This window comes from Labrus bergylta, chromosome 7, assembly GCF_963930695.1.
Source record: "Labrus bergylta chromosome 7, fLabBer1.1, whole genome shotgun sequence".
In the NCBI taxonomy this organism is placed as follows: Eukaryota; Metazoa; Chordata; class Actinopteri; order Labriformes; family Labridae; genus Labrus; species Labrus bergylta.
In genome coordinates this window covers 16,028,415-16,048,680 of record NC_089201.1, presented here as the reverse complement: position 1 = coordinate 16,048,680, position 20,266 = coordinate 16,028,415, and the positions used below count along the sequence as shown (strand labels likewise).

The following is a 20,266-nucleotide window of genomic DNA, read 5'->3' as shown; positions in this document are numbered from 1 at the left end:
TCCTGTTATTATATAAAAGGCAGCACTTTTATTTTTCTGCTGTTAGGCTCTGTGTCCACCTAGCGTTTTATCTGAGGGCCAGCGTCTTGTTCACTTGTTCCCAATGAGTGGAGAGTCTGCAGCAGCAGCCCCTAGCATCTTTTTCCAAGCGATCCACCTATTTTTTTGCGGCCACTACGAGCGCTCTTTTCCAAATGTATGATAATCCCAGTAGTTTGGCCGCCTACAGATCGTGTCTTGTACCCACATCCTCCTCGCTCCGTGCCTGCTGGGGTGAAAACGATCTCAAATATAAAACATGCAGTAAAAAGTAACTGAGCCGTGTAGATCATACACAAGTGTTGTCAACAGCGTCCTTGTCATGGAGACAGGACGCACGTGCAGTGCTTTTCTTCTCAGCGCACAAACCCTTCATGTAAGCGCTCAGCCAGAAAACAGCGCTAGGTGGACACGGGACCTTAGGCTCCACTTTGTTTGCATTTTTTGTTTTCTTTTTTACAACATACAGCACCTCAGTTTTCCTCATAACATTGTTTTGTTTACCTCGATACCACACTACTATATTATCAGAGCCAGAAAGACTGAAAGGTCATCCAAATAATATAAGAAAAACATCATCAGGGTATTTTAATGGACATTATTTTCATAAAATTCCTTAAGAATGACATTTTAAAACATACAAAACATTATCCTAAACTTCCTAGAGTGATAAAATAAAAAGTCAAATAAAACCTGTTAAGAGTTTTGTAACATTTTAAAAAGGTTTGCCAGAGATTTCTCTTGACATGCATGATGAGTCCGGTTTTCATCCAGTGATCACGTCGTTGCATTGTGGCCAGTTCATAGCACCATAAAAAGAAAATATCAACGGATTAATGCTAAACCCTCCCTTCACACAGAGGATCGTCGAGGCTCACTTGGACCTGTGTGAGCGTTTAAAATAACCATCTGTGGTTGTATCTACTGTCGCAGCAGTAGGCATGAATGTTTACACTTACTGCATCACAGTGCAGTATGTTACAGTACAAAGGTTTAAATACATGACCTCCGAGGACAGTCCAGCATCGTCATTGTCAAGTCCCTGATTTTTTTTTTTAACAAAGACTGCCGTCAAGGTGATCATACATGTTCACGAGACCATAAAACAAATAAAAAGTGCAGAAAGAAGATTCTGCAAAATCTCTAAGAAGTCCGTCTACACTAACGAAAAAGGAAAAAAGCCTAAAACCTGACAGGTCACTGCTTGTCAGCGCAGTCTTCTTCCTCATACACCGGCCTCCTTTTGTCCTCCGCTGATGTCTGGGATCTGGTCTGCAAAGGACTGGGTCATCCACTGTCCGTCTGGGAGCTGACCCTCTGCTAATTGTGATGTGCTCGCCTCCTGTGCTCCTTCTGCACACAGACAACAAATAGATTTCATGAAGCCCTGTGCACAGCTGAGCTCTCATGTTGAATCTGATGAATTTAGCTGACACATTATTGCAAATTGTAGAGCTGAGGAGGACACGGGTGATCAACCTCTGAGTGTCGGCTGCCTTGCTGAACTTTTATTTAAGTATCCATCCTTTCTTCAAATGTTTAATATCTTGTAAATTCCTTTTAGATTGAGGGGGAGAAAAAAAATCTGAACAGAAACAAGAAGTGTGGAGATGGGCAGTTTGACTAAGTTGTTAAAGATAAGGTGTAGAAAAAGTCTCAGAGGGAAAACATTTTATGAATGAAACTGTGAAGTTTGATATAGTTTGCACAGCTAACATTGGCTACAGAGGGTTCCTGGGACAGTTGGTGGGGACGGCCTGCTGCTCTGTAATATTAAATAAAAAAGAGTAAGGTATTTTTTTTTTTTAAAGATTTATTTTGGATTTTTGTGCCTTTATTGCCGAGACAGAGAGTTGAAAATCAGGGACAGAGAGAGAGTGGGGAATTACAAGTAGGAAAGGAGCCACAGGTGGGATTCGAACCCGAGAATATGGCCTCTGTACACGGTGCGTTTGCACTAACCGTTACACTACCGGCACCCCAAGAGTAAGGTCTTTTACTGGCTTTTTTAAGTGTCTCGAGGTAACATTTGTTATGAATTGGCGCTATACAACTAAAGATTGATTGATTGAGTGCACAGAATAAAGAGAAAAGACTTGAAATAAAAATGGCATCTATGTTTTTTAAGATTATTTCTGGGACTTTTTATGCCTTTATCAGATAGGACAGCTTGAAAGAGACAGGAAATATGAGCTAAACCAGCGCCCCCAAAAGGCATCTTTACACAACAAAAGAATCTCGACGGCCTTTTAAATCTGTCTGATAAAGTTGTGGAGCTGGTCCAAGGCTTCTCCTAAAGACATCAAGCTGGGGATATCAGTTTTGAATCCTCTACCAGACATGATTTCAGGGCTTTATAGACGTGATATTTGGGAAATCAGTAAACAGCACAGAGCGGGCTTTAACCTCATTACACAAGTTCATTTAAACACAATGATAATTCCACTCAAGGCTGAAAAAGAACTTGTTACCTATCTAAACAGATAAGTAAAATGTTCGGACATACAGCTTCATGCCGCACTTTGATAATTAAAACAACCTGAAAGAGTTAATAAAATGTGAAGAGTTGATTACATTCCGAGCATGTTACCTCTGTTTTCTCCAGATGAGAATGTACAGTGCCCGTTGGTCTGTCCTGGAGCTGGTGCCCCTTCAGCACCTTTCTCTGCATACGCTCCCCCGTAGGCGTCTTCATAACCGGGATCATACGTCTCCTCCTTTATCGCCATCCTCTTGGCGTCCTCTGTTGATGGAAATACAATAAGTAAGTGTTAAACATTAGCCGACCAGGACACAGAGAGTAGTCTACGGGCATTATTCTAATATCGGCTGAAACACAGAATATGGAGTCATTGATCATACCACTCTTAAAGGGATACTTCAACCATTTGCATTAAGCATTGTATCATTAGTAAACTGGTAGTATTTTTGAAAGGTCGTGCATCCCGCCCTCATTTCCCCCTGAGACTGGAAAGTTCTGTATTTCTAAGTCTGAAAAGGAGCTTCCAGTGACGCAAATATCGTCATATTGCATCACTGGAAGCTGTTGCGGTTAGCGGTGTGAAACTACAACGCTAGTTCCTCATATTTTCAACCTCTGAAGCTACAGACCAATCACAGATCAGTGGGTGGGAACTCACTCCCAGAATCGAAACTTAACGTCCGCCATATTGCTTGGAAGCTTTGCTAACAGGCTCTATGGAGAAAGCTGATAATGGCGAAAAAATATAAATATAGCGGCAACAGGCCGGTCTTGTTTTGCCGGCTGCCGGGGCCGCTGCAACACAAGATCAGCCTGTCGGCAGCAACCGTCTCGCGGCTTTATTGCTATATTGCTGACGAGGAGCTGGGGCAGACTGGTAGTGTCGCAGCTCTCACTGTTTTCCTATGGACACAGACAGAGTCTGTTTTCTGCCAGGAATTTCCAAGATCAATTCTGGTAGGAAATCTCGGACTCAGTTAAGGAAACGGCCTCATGTGTTGAAGTAAATATGTCTGTAAATGTTTATATTACTTTATTTCTACTGCTATATTTTGGAGAAACTGTAACGATCGAATTTCCCTCTGGGATTAAAGTATTAAAGTAGAAATTAAAGTATTTCTGATTCTGATTCTGAAATCAAGGACCTTAGTGGGAGTGAGCTGCGGTGCTGTGCATTCTGGGATTTGGTGTTTTTCATCCACGAGCCAAAAAGACACTTTCTGCCTTTTCTCGGGCCAAGAAGGCACCAACTTCAAAATTTATTTCACATTTCTACTACATATATGACCGAACGTCAATACAGATTCATGTTTCAATGGGTGAATTATCCCTTACCTTTAGCCAGCTGCAGGTTGAACGAGTACTCGACCTCCTGGATCTCTGCACTTCTTTGCTCGCCCTTCAGCTTATCTCTGAGCTCCCTCAGTTTGATGTAGAAGTGGACTTTGTCCTGAGCACGAGGGAACTGAGCACACCGAGCGCTGGAGGAGGGCATCAGGTACAGCGCCTGTGGAGGAGACAGAGAAATGAACGTGAGAATTATATCTAAGACAGCTGAAGAGAGGGAGGAAAACAGGGAATTGTGGGAAGAGAGAGAGTCTACATCTGACTCTAGCCTGACCACATTAACTCTTCACAGGAAATATCTACAGCTGAGAGGATGGCTGTGGTGTGATTCAAGGTTCCGGCAGTTATGATTTTCACTTTTGTTTTTAATTTACAAATATTTTTGATGCCAACAGAATTGATATGAATGCACAACAGCCTTTAGTCAGAGCTGAAACTGATTACGTCTGATATAAAATAACTTTGTGATCCATTAAATTATCCGATCAGATAAGACTACTCGGCCACAAATGTAGAAAATCAATTAATTTTCAGAGGCCGATCTGGAAACTGAGGCGTTAATATTTAGTCCATAAAGATGATTCTTACCACATCACAGTCGGGGATCTTGTGCGGCTGCAGACCAAATTCAAGCTTTGTTGGTTTCTTACCAAACAGCTCTCTGCAGAACATTTCATAGATGCCTTGTGGAGGAGAGAGAAAACAGAAAAACAACATGACTTCAATTGAATTTGAGGAATCATTTTGTGTAAATGTGATGTAAAGTATTGGAAGAGCGCTTACATTTTCCATTGAAGACAGCAATGAGAGGCTTGAATTTCTTTAGTTTCTCTGTGAGGATTTTGCCTCCTTCACGAAACTCCTTACTGTTTGGATGAAAAACAAAGGAACACTGTCACTTTACAGTGTTAAAAAAAATCAATTCCCACAATTTCAAGCTAATAGAAATCTGTCATGGTTCCTGTAAGCTCATCCAGAAAACTTCTCTGGCTCCAGGGACATCAAACATGAGCTGTTTTCACACATGCACTCCTGAAGATCTGTGATTTAATCACAAATGTCCCTCAAAGGGGGAAGTTTTTCTGTTGGATTTGGGGGTGAAGGGGAGGGGATCTAAGGAGGCATTGAGACATGACTTTAAAGGGGTCATATTTTGCTTTTTCTGGTTTTATATGCTCTTTAGTGTCCGCGGAAACGCGTTTTCTCCTACCTCCTCCTGTTAGCTGTAGCATTAGCTGCACGTAACGCTCGGTTCTAGCCCCTCTCGAAAAAAAATTGCCAGTGTGACGTCTCGTTAGTGTGATATCACTGATCTAAGCCCATTGGCTCGATGTGGCAAGCCCTGCAGCTCATGTTGCACACCCACGATATGCCGTAGCCTGCGGTAGCACAGTAGTGCTAAGGTGCTAATGTTTTTGCTCCCTTCGGAGCCAAAGTGGCTGCATTCCCAATATGGTAAAAGGGGCGTGACATTTCCGAGAACCGTGCTGAGCGACTGACCAATTACGGCAGAGCCGACAGGCCGACCAATCAGATCAGACTTGGCACACGTGGGGACTCTGAACGTGGGCATCAGCTCCACCGGACTTCACATGTAAATTTGACCAGCTTGCAGGAAAAGGTCCAGGTAAAGCCTGGGTGAAACATTTGGTTGTTTGGGTTCGTACAGCTTACTCGAAAGCTTTTGAAATGTTCAGGAGTTTTGTGCATGTGTGGAAACTCCGCTAACGATTAGTCATTAAATCAAACCGTAAACGAGAAATGACACAGATACATTTAAATATGAGGGGTTTTTTGTTTCAGTGGCCTACGTTGAGAGGTCTTTACTTCCTGGTGTCGCCCTTTCAACCATGTTGGTGAAGCCCATTTTGTACTTGACGGGCAAGGTGGTGTCATGCATGTGGTTTAGCTGCTCCTCCGTAAATCCGGACAGAAACAGGCACTTCCCTGAAAAATGAAAAGTGTCCCAGTCATTCATCACTTTTGGAAACAAGAGAACAAGTATTTTATAAATGATATGAATGCATGATTTATTTATCTTTTTGCCTTTATACGATAGGACAGTGGATAGAGTAGGAAACCAGGGAGAGAGAGCGGTGAATGACATGCGGGACAGGAGCCACAGGCCGGACTCAAACCCGGGCTGCCCACTTGGAGGTCTATAGCCTTAGTACATGGGAGGGGGACCTAACCACTGGGCCATTTGAACCCCAAGAAGAAGTACTGTTCTAAGTTAAAGGTGTCCCAACATGTGTCTTAATCTAAATTTATCACACGGGATGATTGAAGGGTAGAAATGCATCAAGTGGTGTGAGGACACTTTTAGAACAGTTATTTATCCTTCTTTCTTTCTGGTCCAAAGTAAATTGAAGTCAAGGCAGCTTCAGCGTGCCTCAAAACTCATAAAAATTGGCCAACACATCACAAGGTGTTGTCAAATGGATCCACAGAACCCTGTTAAAAGTTTTTCCAGGATTCACTTACAAGCCTGATATTCTTGAATAAACTCCTTCAAGGGGCTAGTTTGAGTCTGTAACTTCACAAAAAAAGGTCCTCAATCGAACCATCTGATGCTAGTAAGATCATACACCCCTACATTTCTAAAAACCTTTGGAGACTCAAACTATTTGCCGTCCTCTGATAACTCTTGCAGACCAGCACAGGAAACAGTTTTAACATTAACGCTCCTGTCAGGATCTTTAGGTTTGTGTTGATGTTTGCGCTCCCTGTGGTCAAAGCTGTACATCTCTTTTATGTTTATGTCCAGTACATGCTTAGGTAGAGTTTCTGACCCCAACAAAAAACGTCTCTCTTTTCACAATTGCATCACTCCCATTAAGTTTTTTTGGGCCGTGGAAAATGTGAAGAAAAAGGGACAGTAAAAAGGCTGTTTCTGCTGTACATCATCTTGTCTGACACACGCCCCGTGACAGGAGTTACACACATTCTAAATTGTAATATAGGGGCGCCGATAGCCTAGGGGTTATGTCGCACGCCCCACGTGCAGAGGCTATAGTTATTGTTGCTGCAGCCGTGGGTTCAAATCCAAACTCAGCCCTTTGCTGCATGTCGTCAACAACTCCCTTTCCTTCCAATATTTACTGTCTCTCTACGGCTGTCCGGTCTAATAAAGGCAAAAAGGTCCAAACAAATATATAAATTCAAAATCATTAAAAACTGAAATGTTGAAGTAACCAATCTTACGCTGGTCCTGTTTGCCTTTTAGGTCACAAATATTCATCAATTTGAATTTCAGCCTTTTTTTAACCAGTTAAAAACTCCTCACAGGAGAGCTTTAAACAAATTAAAATCATTCTTGTCACACAACTTACAGAAATGATTTCCAGGACCTGGAAACCACCGTCCTATGAAAGCTGCCATCAGTCCTGGATTGATACCAATCTGTCAAAAAAAAGGGCATGTTTTTGAAGCATACAAACTAAAATGAACTCCTGATGGCAAACAGTTGAACAAGGATCCTTACAATGACATAGTCCAGGTTGTAATCTAGCAGGTCAGGCAGAGTCTTTTTCATGACTTCCTCCTCTGACATCCCCTTAAAGCGGTCGACTTTCCTCCTCACTTTCTTGAAGCTCTCATCTATCTTCTCTTGTTTCCCGTCGGTCTGAGCATCAGCGGCCTTCTTGGGTTTAGGACCTGGTTTGGCTTTAGGTGCATTTGGGTCTTTAGGTGGCTTAGGTGGCTTAGGTGCCTTGGGGACTTTTGGTGGTTTGGGTGCCTTGGGTTCCTTGGGTTGAGCTGGTCTGCCTCTTTTTTTGGCCGGGGCTACAAGAGAAGTTTAGAGAGTGGATTTCAGTGTAGTAGAAATGCCTGATCCTTCACTGCTCCCCTTTACTTAGTTTACTGTTCACAGACTCCATCTTTAACTTACTATGACTTTTTATTACCCCAATTGATTAAATGTTTGAGTGCCTTATAGAGATTGCTCAAACTTTCATGAAAACCCCAACACGACTCAAGACTATTTCAACACATTTCAAACATTTCAGAGCTTTTTTTCCCAAAAGTGTGCCTTCTAGTCTTCAGGCTAACAGCATCAACATTTATCAGATCTTATAATTCAAGGATAAAGTGCAGCACACCTGTTGTTGACAAACTAAGTCAACAATTTATACAAGAAATCTGGGATCTGACCCAAAACAAGCACCTCTATAAACAGTGAATATATATTTGATTGAATATGAATTGTAATACGTTTAGCCAGGTTGGCAAGCTCCTGCTGATCCATCATGGGTTCTGGATTAGCCATGTGTGCCCCAGCTGCCTCCTCCGCCTCCCCCTCTGGGTAAGGATAGTGATGATTGGGGTTGAAGCCTGAATATTGGTTCTGGAGAGCTTGAAACTGCTGTGCAGACTGAACCCTGATGTGAGGGAATAATGTGAAAAGATAACACATAAAGCAAGAAAAATAGCAGCTTTACGTGCTACAGTTAGACTAGTGTATTGTATAAAAGCAATGTGTCTCATTGTTTGAATATCTGTACATGAAACACAGTGAGGATTAACAATTTGGTTTGATAAATTAATGCAACTAATGAGTTCCTGCTGAGGTTTAAATAAATGTATTTATGGGTTTCTTCATAAGAACTTATTAGCGCTAAATATCTTAATCTGTATACATAATGTATGTTTACAATAATGCTAAACTTGTAACTAACATGGCTTCATAAGGTTTGTTACAGAACACGTGATGAAGCCATGTGGCCGAAATCATGTTGTTTGTTTGAGAATGTAACTTAATAAAAATAAATAATTCAGGCTTCTTGTGTGCGGTGAATCTTCTCATTTTCTGTCAAAAAATAAATATATTTATACATTTATATACATATTGTGTGTGTGTGTGTGTGTGTGTGTGTATGCACAACATATATATATGTCTTTCCTTTTGTTTTTAGTGTATTAGAAGCACCATTAAAAGATATACTTGTTATATTAATGTGCTTTATACAAACTGGTTAATAAAGCACGCTGTAAGGAGTGAAAGCTTGTATGTTGGCTGTGTTCAAAATCAATAAAGACATTATTCAAAAAAGGAAACAAATAATATAGTTAAGCCTCACACCATGTTAAGGGGACAGAGTCGGAGACATTGCACCAAAAAGGTTGTTTTCTTTGTTTCTTGCTGCATTAAATCACAGTATACACAATTGAAATCATCACCCACGTTGCACAAACTAAATGACGTGTTTCAAACACAATGATTTAAAAAAAAAAGTGTAAAAAGGGAAACTGGGCACACATGCTTTCATTTCATTGTCATCACACTTTGCCATTCAGGGATTTTCTGCTCTAATCTCACTCCCCCCTTGGCCACATTGTGGTGAGGACGAAGACTCACCACTGATGAAGATACTCCGGAGAGACAACAGGGAATGATCCATTCAGCTTTTCCTCCATCTTATGGGTGGTTTGACTTTATAAATAAATTAATATGCAGGTTGAGGAAACATAGCTACAGGATGTACACGTCATTTTTATTTGATTTTTGTTGTTGTTGCATATTTGGAGTCTGGCAGTGTATGAAAGTGAACGCATGTGCCAGGGCATTGTTGGCAAACTGTGGAGTTAGCAACAAAATAAAAACAATAACATGAACAATAACAACAAAAGATAACTTACATGGTGGTAAAGAGTTAATACATGGTTTGAACACTACTATGCATAACTCTCTTTTTAAGAAATAACGTCACACCAGCAGAAATTAAGAGTAAACATGATGCGACTACTGCACATCCTCATCTGCTGTGTTTCTCCCTGCTTCTATCACGGTGTGCTAACTAACTAGCTAAACTGGATAAAACAGCTTTCAATTTGCCATTTTTGGACAGGTTTACGATACACTGCTGGCAGGTAAAAGCAAGAGTATTTAGAGATGTTTCGTCGTCCAGGCAGTAACATGATAGGGATCGTTAAAAGCTGTTCTTTAGCAGTGCCACAAGTGCAGCTAATGCTAACCCACAGCTAGTTGCTAAGCTAACTTAGCATGGATGAATGATTTCGCTTCCACCGAGAGTCCTCGCTGAAATAAATTATACACAATTTACAAGAATATAGAAACTTTTTCGAACCTGTTGTGGAACCGGCTTAAATGAGTATCTTCTGTACAGTTAACTATTTGTTTCCCATCTATTCCGCTCCTCTATTCACGACATAGGAGCTGCTACCGAGGCAACAAAGACATGACAGCACCGCCGGTCAACTTTGACACCGGAAGATACCAAATGTAAGGTGTAGACAAGACGCACGTATTTAACTAAAAATATTTAAAAATAAATGTAACGGTATATATTTAAATATATTAATGTATTAACAGATTTACTGGAGTTAACATGTATGTATTTGATGTTAACAAAACACGTTCGTCATTTAAAACGAAAAAAGAAACAACGGGCGCCCCCATTTTTCTGCATTGGTACGACCCATTCGACTTTTAAACTCTGTAGTCCTGGGTTTCTATTGGCTGTTGAGGCCGCACTATTTAAAGGGTAAATGTTTACATTTTGGAGCAGTTTTCAATAGTGTATTATTTATTTTTTTCCACTACGCTTCTATGTGCTTACTGTAAGTCTAATTGCTGCACTGATGGCTTCAGTTTTAGAGGTGAATATGAGTCAACTTTGTTAACCTTTATTTTTTATTTGATTTTAAGTAGAAAATGTACAAAACTGTATGGTATCAGTTGAATCAGGCTCTTAGAGAACAGAGCACATAACACTATAACAACAAAAAAAGAAAATTCATCTTAATTAATATACATTGTTTAATAAAGGGAAGGGGGTGTAATGGGTTTATTCTTATAATTCAAAGTCGTCAATCATGTGAAGTAGTGTTTTTGCAAGACCCAACACAATTCTGGATAATGAACTGGTATAATGTTTGACTGTAATGACTCCGGGTGGATTTCACAGCGCGTCTGGGTGGGGTTTCCATGGCACCTTAAGGCCGTGCCCGAAACAGACAAAGCAAACTGTGAGCCTAAATTAATTTCAATTAGGCAAGACCAGCAGGTGAATCTGTGTCCGTCGGGAAGGTGACACTTGAAAGTCAGGGACTTCGGGGCTCTACAACATTGAAAGGCACGCAGAGCAGACAACATCACTATGCGGTTATTTATATATTCTGTATTTTAATGTCTTATTTTTGCTTAATGTTATATTTCTCTATTTCTTTTTATATGTATTTTTTTTATCTTCTCTGTGATTTTTTTATTGATCTTGAAATATACTTGACTTGACTTTCAACATATTTCAGGGATGTAGTTTCTGGTCGAAACGTTGTGATGAATTAGAACTTTTTGTGGCATTTGAGCAAGTGTTCTGGCCAATCTTCTTCCTCAGTCTGCAGCTATGCGCTTAGTAACACTATGCAGCACTGTATTAAAGACCACTAGTCTAGAAGTGAGATAAACATCAAATAACCAGATTTTCCTTCACTTGTAATAGCGCTTTGAAAATCTCCAGACACTAATCACTACATTTTCTGTGTGTAAAAAAGTACAGACCATTACAGCTCCACATGAATAAACTTACACAGTAGAACAACATCCTGTTTGAGAAGAGATTTAATGACTCTGTAATTACAAATTAGAAATTCCAGAGTAAAATTACATTTTTACAGCTGATAAATCATAAAATGTTATTCTTTGAAAAATACAAAAATAAGTCACTGGACACACATACAGTACAAAATGCAATAAATAGTGATAGAAAATAACACCAAAAACATGCACAGTCTGTTTGAGAGTTAGAAAATGTAACCGATGTGGGGACTTTCTCCCTTGTGCGTCACATTGTGATGTCTTATTTATTTCCTCTTCTTTTTTTCTGTGTTGTCAGCAGAGGGCCTACCATCGTTGATGCATCATGCTACGAGTACAGCTGATATCTGTGGAGCCAACATGTCCAGCTGCAGGGGTTTTATGTCATGGCATCCGCTACATCCATATCTGCAAGATAAGAAAATATCAAGATGAACTGTGCTGCTAGGGAAGACTATGGATTAGTCATTTAGCCATTTAAAAGACGACTGTGGCACAGTTGGTAGAGTTGGTCGTCTCTCAACCGGAAGGTCGGGGGTTTGATTCCCAGCTCCTGCAGCTACATGTCCGGAGTTTTCTTGGGCAAGACACTTAACCAAAATTGTTCCTGCTGCTTCGTCCATGGCGTATGAATGTATGTGAATGGGATTAGTTACTTCTGATGGTCACTTTACATAGCAATGTCTGCCATCAGTGTGTGAATGTGTAGGTGTGACATGCGGTGTAAAAGCACTTTGAGTAGTCAGAAGACTACCAAAATATTGTATGTAATTCACTGCAAACTGTGTAAAATTAAAGGTACCATGTTGAAACAAATAAACAGGTTTCATTCAGGGCAATGGGTACTTCTTTTTATTTTGATTTAACCTTTTTTTAACCAGGAGAAAAACTTGTTGCGATTTTAAATCTCTTTGAAGAGCCGAAACAGGCAGCAGCACAGGTGACAAAGTTTCCTACAAACAAGTGGCAGCCATATTTATAGAATATATGACACATCTATACATTGAAATGACGAGTAAAACAGCAGATATTTGTAAGTCAATTAACATCTGCTTAAAAGCGTCCAATGCGGTCATTATCCACTGTTATACATCATGCACCTAGAAACTGCTGTTTGTTTTGTTTAGAAATATAAAAAGTAGTGAAATTTCATCTTCATCTATTGAGATTAAAAGATGTCCACATGGAAACTGCCCTACCTGTCTTTTCAGCAGACAGGCCTGTTGTTTCCCATCTCCTCCGACTCTTCTAGTTGATGGAGCTGCTGCTTTGACTTGAATCGTTGTTCAGCCGACCACAGCTCTCATACTCTGGATCCACCTGCTCCTCTTTGATTGCCATCCTCTTGGCATCCTCTGCAGGACGAACACAACAGTAAGATCTTCAGTTAAAACTAAATACGATCATGAAATTGACTTAAACATTCCTGGTGTTTGTATTAGAAAGACAAAAAAAAGACTGTTTTATGTTTATATCTAAGCAAGCCACAAAACAAACTGCAGAGTAAGCTGATATTTCACTTATGAACTGCTCTGTTTACCTTTTGCCAGCTGCAGATCGAACGAGTACTGCGTCTCTTTAACCTCAATGCTCGGAGCGATGCCCTTCATTTGGTCTCGCAGCTCCTTCAGCTTGATGTAGAAATGGACTTTATCCTGTGCACGAGGAAACTGTGCGCAACGGGGACTCGAAGACGGCATCAAGTAGCACACCTAGGTGATGGAAAATATGCCATGAGGATTGTTATATGTGCTGTTTAACATATTTTTAAAGATATATAGGACGGTTGTGAACGTACTGTCTCCGTTTCTGGGATTTTGTAGGGCTGCAGACCAAACTCAAGATTCTTTGCCTTCACACCGAATGTTTCCTTGCAGAAGATTTCATAAATACCTGACAAGATAAACAAAAAATAATAAACTGTTAAACTAATCCAATGCTTCGAGGTAAAAAAGCTACATCTAAAGAATGACGTAAAGGGGTTAATGAGTTGTTGTTTTGTTACCTTTTCCATTAAATGCTGCTATTAATGGCTTGTATTTCTGCAGCTTTTCCAGTAATTGTTTTCCTCCTTCGCGAATCTCCTTACTAGGACAGAAAAACAGAAACATATGATCCATGAGCTTCTCAAAGGACACATCAAACTATGGTGATTTAAGAAGTTTGCGCACCTAAATCTTAATTTCCTATTGCTTTAAAGGTCACATATTATGCAGAAACCACTTCTGTTTGTCTAACTCTAATATGTGTCCCTAGTCTGTCAACAAACCCCCCAATGATGAGAAAAGTCCATCCTCTCTGTCTTTTGTCCTGCTCCACTTTTCAGAAAATGTGTGCTCAAACAGGCCATTTGGAGATTTTCCCTTAATGACATCACAAAGGGCAGTAACCCCTCCCCCAGGTGGGTGACACTCCCACAGCTAGGTGTTTGTTCTGCCCTCTGAGTCTGCCTTCTCACCGTAAACAATAGGACATGGAGCGAGAAAGCCCGAGTACACCCAAGCACCTTCCACAGAGGGGGCGTGGTCAGACACTGCTCATTTACATTTAAAGGTACAGATACAGAAACAGCCTGTTCTGAGCAGGGCTGAAATAGAGGGGTTTATAGACATGATCAAATACAGTATCAGAGTGGATTTAGAACAAGAAACTTCACACACATGTTTTGTCTGTTTTGTAAACTTGTTAAGAGTATAATATGTGACCTTTAACTCTGAATAATTCTGCTAAAATTACTCACTTTTAAAGTAAAAAAAACAGTTTTAAATTGAAACTGCATGTCTGTAAATTAAACTAATTGGTGTGTTTTTTAGTTTTCACCTAGAGAGGTCCTTGCTGCCAGGTGTGGTCCTCTCCACCATGTTGGTGAAGCCGATGCTGTAGTTCTCCGGTAGGTTCTGGTCGTGCATGTAGTTCAGCTGCACGTCAGTGAAACCAGAGAGAAACAGACATTTCCCTGGAAAGAGGCGAAGAGATTAAATTATTTATAGCCCAGAAGCTACCCAGAAACACAAATACACCTCTGATTACTAGAGCCAGTCCTGAATACTGATGTGAAGGACATTTTTCAGTTACTAGGCTTGAATGTAAAGACTGCATTGGTGGTGGAGCCAAAATGGGATTTTTAATTTTTGCCTTTGTTTAACACCTTTAATGAGACGCAAGGTAACACGGTGTGTAGTTCAGAAACTGAGTACCTGGTGGAGCCTTGGCTTGCTGTGCATGAAGCCAAAGCTCCAGGTAATCAGAGGCAGGTGTGTGAATGAGCTCATATAGCGTCTGACTGCACATGCCTGTCAAAGTGTTAGCATGATTTTGGATTACATTTTGATGTTCTATTTTTCCTATGTGGATGCAGAGGGATATCATTTTGTCTGGATTTTGCTCATAGTAGGGAAAAGTGTACATAAAAGGATTCATGTAACAAAATTGGAAGAACATCAGACATGGTTTGTCGCTTTGAGCTCAACACACCCCCGTCACCCCTTTGTGACCTCTTCGACATTATTTCGCCTATTTTAATTGGTCCATGCGAAGCCACATATTGTCGGACAATGTCAGAGATTATTCTAAGGCATAATTTAGCTACCTTATGGTGAACATGACAAGAAAGCTAAAGGTGTTGGCAAGCAGTAAATGATGTAATTATTGCACAGGACCTACTCAGGTTAAGTTAAAGGAAATGACAGCACCAGTACATTTTTTTTTTGTTTGTTTTTGGGCTGCCTCCACGGCGTAACAGTAAATGGTGCATAAAACATAACAAATCAGTAAATAATTAAATACTTATAGAGGAGAAAGGAACCATCTGCTCACTTCTATTTAGAAACTGTCAGAAACAAGCTAAATATAAGAGCTTGTGAAATCATTGACCACCTTCACTTTAACAATCTCTCAATTTTAAACATGTCTGGGAAAGACCTCAAATGATGATACCTCGAGACGTTTTCCCCATCCTCACAGATTCCCCTTTTACTGACCCAGTTTTTTTTTTTAACCTTTTTTTCAATTTCGTACCTACCCTATTTAAATGATGTTTGCAATCTGTTTCTCGATGACCCTGATGATGGCCACAAGCAGAAACGCGTCGGCCTAATTGGTTAATACAGTTTATCTTCAAACTACAAATGTTGCTGGAATATTTTGACCTCTCCAATGACCCGCAGTGTCACACATGCCATGCATGCTGTTGTCTGCTTGTTGCAGTGAAACATTAAAGATGCATCATTAATAAACAGAAGGGTATTTTTTCAAACCCAAGACATCATTTGTATGGCTGCATCAATACATTAATATGGCATTTAACTTAAGTATATTTGCACGGTTTCATAACAAACTACAATATAGGCGATCCAAAACTCCACTATCGTCTTCTTACACACTCCCCCCCCTCACTAACTTCCTTCAAGACATCCCTAAAAACTCACCTCTTCAACGTCACCTACAACCTCTAACAAACTCTATTCTCATCCTCCTTCCTTTACATATTTCTCCCTCTTTTGTTTTCACTGTTTAGTTTTGTCGTTTTTCTTTGTTAAGCATCTTTGAGAATTTGTAAAAGCGCTATAACAGTTTAATGCATTATTATTACCACATTTCTGATCAGAATAACAAGTGTTGGTACAGAGGGCACCAACAGAGTAGCGTGAGTTACAAGTGAAAGCTGGTGCAGTGATGAAATTGAATTTCCACGTACAGAAATGGTTTCCTGGGTTTGGGTAATGGTGTCCTTTGTAGGCTGACAATAGTCCTGGGTTAATTCCGATCTGAGGAGAAACATGAAGGTGTTACCATGGCAACAGACATTTCTTTGTGTGGGTCTGAAACCACACAACATTGACACAAAGACTGACTGTGTGTTAATCTTTTTACGTTTTTATTGTAGAACTGGCACAAAAAAAAAAAAAAAAAAAAAAAAAACCCAGAAACTTCCACTTCCAATTATTCAAATATTTGAATATACAAATTATTAATGACTCACTATCAGAATGTCCAGATTGTAGGTAATGACGTCCGGCAGCGTCTTGGCCATAACCTCAGCCACAGACATGCCGTTAAAGCGGTTGAGGGCCCTCTTGGCTTTTTTGGCGGCTTCGACCTCATCGTCCTCCTCCTTGATTTTTCCGTCCTCCGACTGGTGCTTCGGAGGCCGGCCTCTCTTCTTTTTCACAGGCGTCACAACTAGGACAGAGAGGACAGAACATGTTGAGGTGTGACAATCTCTGATAAAGAGACAAAAAATCCTGTTGAACCAGGGTCTAGTTGGGTAATTAGAGAAAGATTTCACAGACAAAGATGTAGATTATGGAACGAGAGGTGAACAGTTAGGCCTTTACAATAAAAGGAAAATGTGCAACGTGCAAAAAGATGATTCCATATTGTGATGACAATAGAAAGTGCAATAAATGAAGATGAAATGACCACATCAGCTGCTGTACTGTACATTACATTACAGAGCTCATTTCTTTCTGCATGTTGTCTCCTCTGAATCCCAAAATGTGTCCAAATAGCAAAAGTAGTGTTTCTCAAAAAAGGTCTCCCTTACACATGTTTTATTCCTGCACTCTTCTCTCCTTATTTAGTCATCGTGCTAGATGACCCTGAAGTAGCCCCAAAATCAACATTAACTAATCTGTGAGTAGCTAGGACTACAAAGGTGTGTACGATAGTCCATGTTTTAAGAGCTCTATTCTGGTTGGTCAAATGTTGGCATGAGGATGTGACTGTGGGATTCTTGCATGTGAAATCGTTATAAAGCCAGTCTTTAGCTGTGTGTCTGTGGTAGTGGGGTGTTGGTAAAGCTCATCTGTAGGAGAGAGACGTGTGAGAGTGGCTTAGGGGAGCAGTGCCAGCGTTAACTGGCGCAGGTGATATCAGTTGGCTGATTGCTCTCCTTTTTCAATCTCTGCAGTAGCACGCTGGAGCTGGACAGAAGAGACACACACACCGAGCCTGAGCAGTAGGCTGTACTCCTCGCTGGAGCAGCATTTTGTGTCAAACTTATGGAAAAAGGGGAACTGAATGATTTCTGAAATCACCGGGCAAGTGATAAAGGATTGTTTATGTTGTTTCATAGTGTGTGTGTGTGTGAAGAATTAAAGAAAATGAACACCAATGTTCTGTAGCCATGTGTGTCTGTTCTGCTGAAACAGAACCCGGCAGTAGTTCAGTCTGTCGGTACTGGACGGACGCTATATGGTCCAAAGTATGTAAATTGGTCTGGTTGCTGGTGAGAAAGCCGAGTACTGTCTAGGGGCCTTTGAGCGAGGCACCTAACCCCAAACAGCTCAGGAGCGGTCCCTGTGTGAAGCCCCTTCACTCTGACATCTCCGCATAAATGCATATGTCTTGACCAGTGACTTCTGACATTAAAACCAAACCTGAACAAGATGCAGTAGTAAACACAACAAGTTTGACGATACTCTCTCCCATACCTTGAGAGGGAGCAGCAGGCTGAGGTTGGTGCTGAACATTTGGTGCCTGCTGCTGGGCTGTTTGTTGATGCTGAGGGTGTTGAAGCTGTGCAGGATGCTGCTGTGAAGGATACTGCTGCTGCTGCTGGTGCTGCTGGTCCCTGACGTTCTGCTGGTAGGCTGACTCCTGGTAGTGATTTGAGGCCGGGGGGTGGCAGTTCTGATAAACAGGTTCCTGGTGAGAGATAATCTGCGGCTCTCGGTGGACAGACAGCTCGGCCATGACAAGCTCATCGTTGGGACCTTCTGTGTAATAGCCCATGTTGTGATAGGGCATCCCATACTGGGCCTCAGGGTGCTGCTGGCTGGACTGGTACCTGGGAGGAAAAAAAAAGAGATGCACGGGGGAGGAAGGAGAATTTAAAAGAGAGGCGTGGAAAGGAAGGTGCTCAAAAAAATGAAAGAGGAGCCAGACACAGCGGGAAAAGAAAGAGTATGCTGGCATTCAATGGGGTGCGTAGAGAAGTGGGTGAAGCAAACTTACAAAGCACAATACTTACAGACATACATGCGCTGACAAACACGTTTGTATTCTTTGCATTTCATCCACTGCATGAGAAGTTACGCTCTCTGATTGTTTCGCTCTGTTTATTACACCCGATTAGAATGAAAACTGAGATCTCTCCCTCTCTTTGAACACATAAATAGATTATTCTAAGTCCAGGTTTGTCGCAACATCAGGCAAAGCAAACAAGAATGGAATGAAGATATACAAACACTAAAAAAAGGATTTGCAAAAACACTGTGACTGCGATGGACATGAAGCCAACTACAAGTGAAGAGCACCTTCAATAGATGTAATCTACAGATAGGCAGAGTGTCTATGCAGGCGTTGTATGACCCGTGAATCAAGTCATGATGTAGTAACTGCTTTATAGTGGAACACGTCATCATCTTAATCTATTTTACGATTATGTGATGACGAAGACAGATTCTATGCGTTACATTAACGCACACTGGACTTCAGTATTTTCGGTTTATATTGCACATATATGTGTGGAAATTTATCCTGGAAGTCATTTGCATTGTAAATCATGCACAACTGTACAACTCCTACATTGCACCTTTATTTTTTTTTATTCTTTATATTCTATCATATACATTTTTAGATTTTTGTCATATTGTCTTCAACTTCTCTGACAGCAGGAGCACTGCTGTTTTATAGCTTTTTTTTCACTATTTTTGCTCTATTGTTTACTAATTGTTTTGCACCAAAACACCAAGTCAAATTCCTCCTCGAATGTGTGAATGTACTTGGCATTAAAAATCGATTCTGACTCTGTTCGTAAGAAGTATTCTTTCAAATGTGTAACAACATGCATCCTCGTTGTAATTGTAATAACAGTGTGTTATTAAAGGTGCACTATGTAGATGTGGTCGTGAAAATTGAAAAGTTAGAGAAATGAAACAATTCTATGCTATATTTTCTGAACTAAACACATAAACTTTACTCAAAGGAAACAATGGTTCACTAGAACAGTGTTTGGAGCTTAAAAGCTACCAAGAGAGTTAGGATTTCACTGTTGCAGACCCCCACCATAACATCTGGTGTAGCATTTTATCTTCAAACTGTGTTACAGGGAGCACATTTTCCTCTGAGGACAGTTTGTGTATAGACTTATAAACATATACAACAGAATCTGTACACTTCTCCAACTTTCACATTTCTCTACCAAAACTACATATTATGCACCTTTAAAAATATGTTTACTCATCTACATTTTTAATTAGAGTATTTCTAATACAAGCCATCAGTCCTGCAGTATTTTAATCACATTTTGACACCTTATTATCCTCAATTATTGAAGTTGCACTATCACGTATTCTATCCCTATATTTATAAACAGATATGAGTGATGTGTAAAATGCTTTTTTTTTCTATTTTCTCCATGTCATGCATGAAAATGAGGACGTCAAGGAGATAACATAAGAAGTTTCTTATGACCTGCAAACCTCCAGCACCAACTCACCACTGCTGGAAATAATCCGTAGGAGCCGTCAATGAAGTATACTGGTTTTCTTCCATCTCAACTGTTGACTTATTTAAATACACGATCATTCATGCTGTTGCCAAATGCATTAATACAAATGAAGGATACCAGTTGTGTGTTGGTTGTTGCAGCACATACGGTACATTGTTGGCACAAAGAAGACGGATGAACGCCGCTACATGAAGGTAGAAGCTCCAGCTGACAGTAAGCTAACAACATTAAGAAGACCTAGAGCTGTATTTAAATCGAAAGGGGCTTCTACATCTACGAAACAAAAAGGTATACGAGGAAACTAACATACCTGTCATACATTTTGTTCTTTAGTTTTCAATTACGAAGACGGAGGGCTCGGAATCCTCCCAAAACAAAGACCATT

At 40.4% G+C, this 20,266-nt stretch overlaps 1 protein-coding gene across 1 annotated transcript; it reads right to left on the bottom strand.

The window, feature by feature from the left end:
- Positions 1-612: 612 nt before the first annotated feature.
- tdg.1 (thymine DNA glycosylase, tandem duplicate 1) lies at positions 613-20,185 on the bottom strand. Its single transcript, XM_020636541.3, has 20 exons — positions 19,870-20,185; positions 17,861-18,216; positions 16,408-16,607; positions 16,123-16,192; positions 14,247-14,382; positions 13,432-13,514; positions 13,225-13,319; positions 12,967-13,138; positions 12,678-12,781; positions 9,958-10,028; positions 9,228-9,302; positions 8,084-8,250; positions 7,353-7,654; positions 7,201-7,270; positions 5,680-5,815; positions 4,652-4,734; positions 4,457-4,551; positions 3,857-4,028; positions 2,630-2,782; positions 613-1,392 (listed from the first exon to the last, which is right to left on the bottom strand). Exons 1-20 carry the CDS (start codon positions 19,956-19,958, stop codon positions 1,265-1,267), a joined length of 2,757 nt encoding a protein of 918 aa, XP_020492197.2. The 5' UTR covers positions 19,959-20,185; the 3' UTR covers positions 613-1,264.
- Between the last annotated feature and the right edge of the window lie 81 nt (positions 20,186-20,266).

Excerpts from the sequence above, each read along its gene's own strand:
- tdg.1 (XM_020636541.3), bottom strand. The coding sequence starts at position 19,958 with ATGATCGTGTATTTAAATAAGTCAACAGTTGAGATGGAAGAAAACCAG. Across the intron at positions 16,193-16,407 it reads ACAATCTGGACATTCTGATA|ATCGGAATTAACCCAGGACT; the intron begins GTGAGTCATTAA and ends GTTTCTCCTCAG. Across the intron at positions 14,383-16,122 it reads AAACCCAGGAAACCATTTCT|GGAAATGTCTGTTTCTCTCT; the intron begins GTACGTGGAAAT and ends GCCTCTTTCCAG.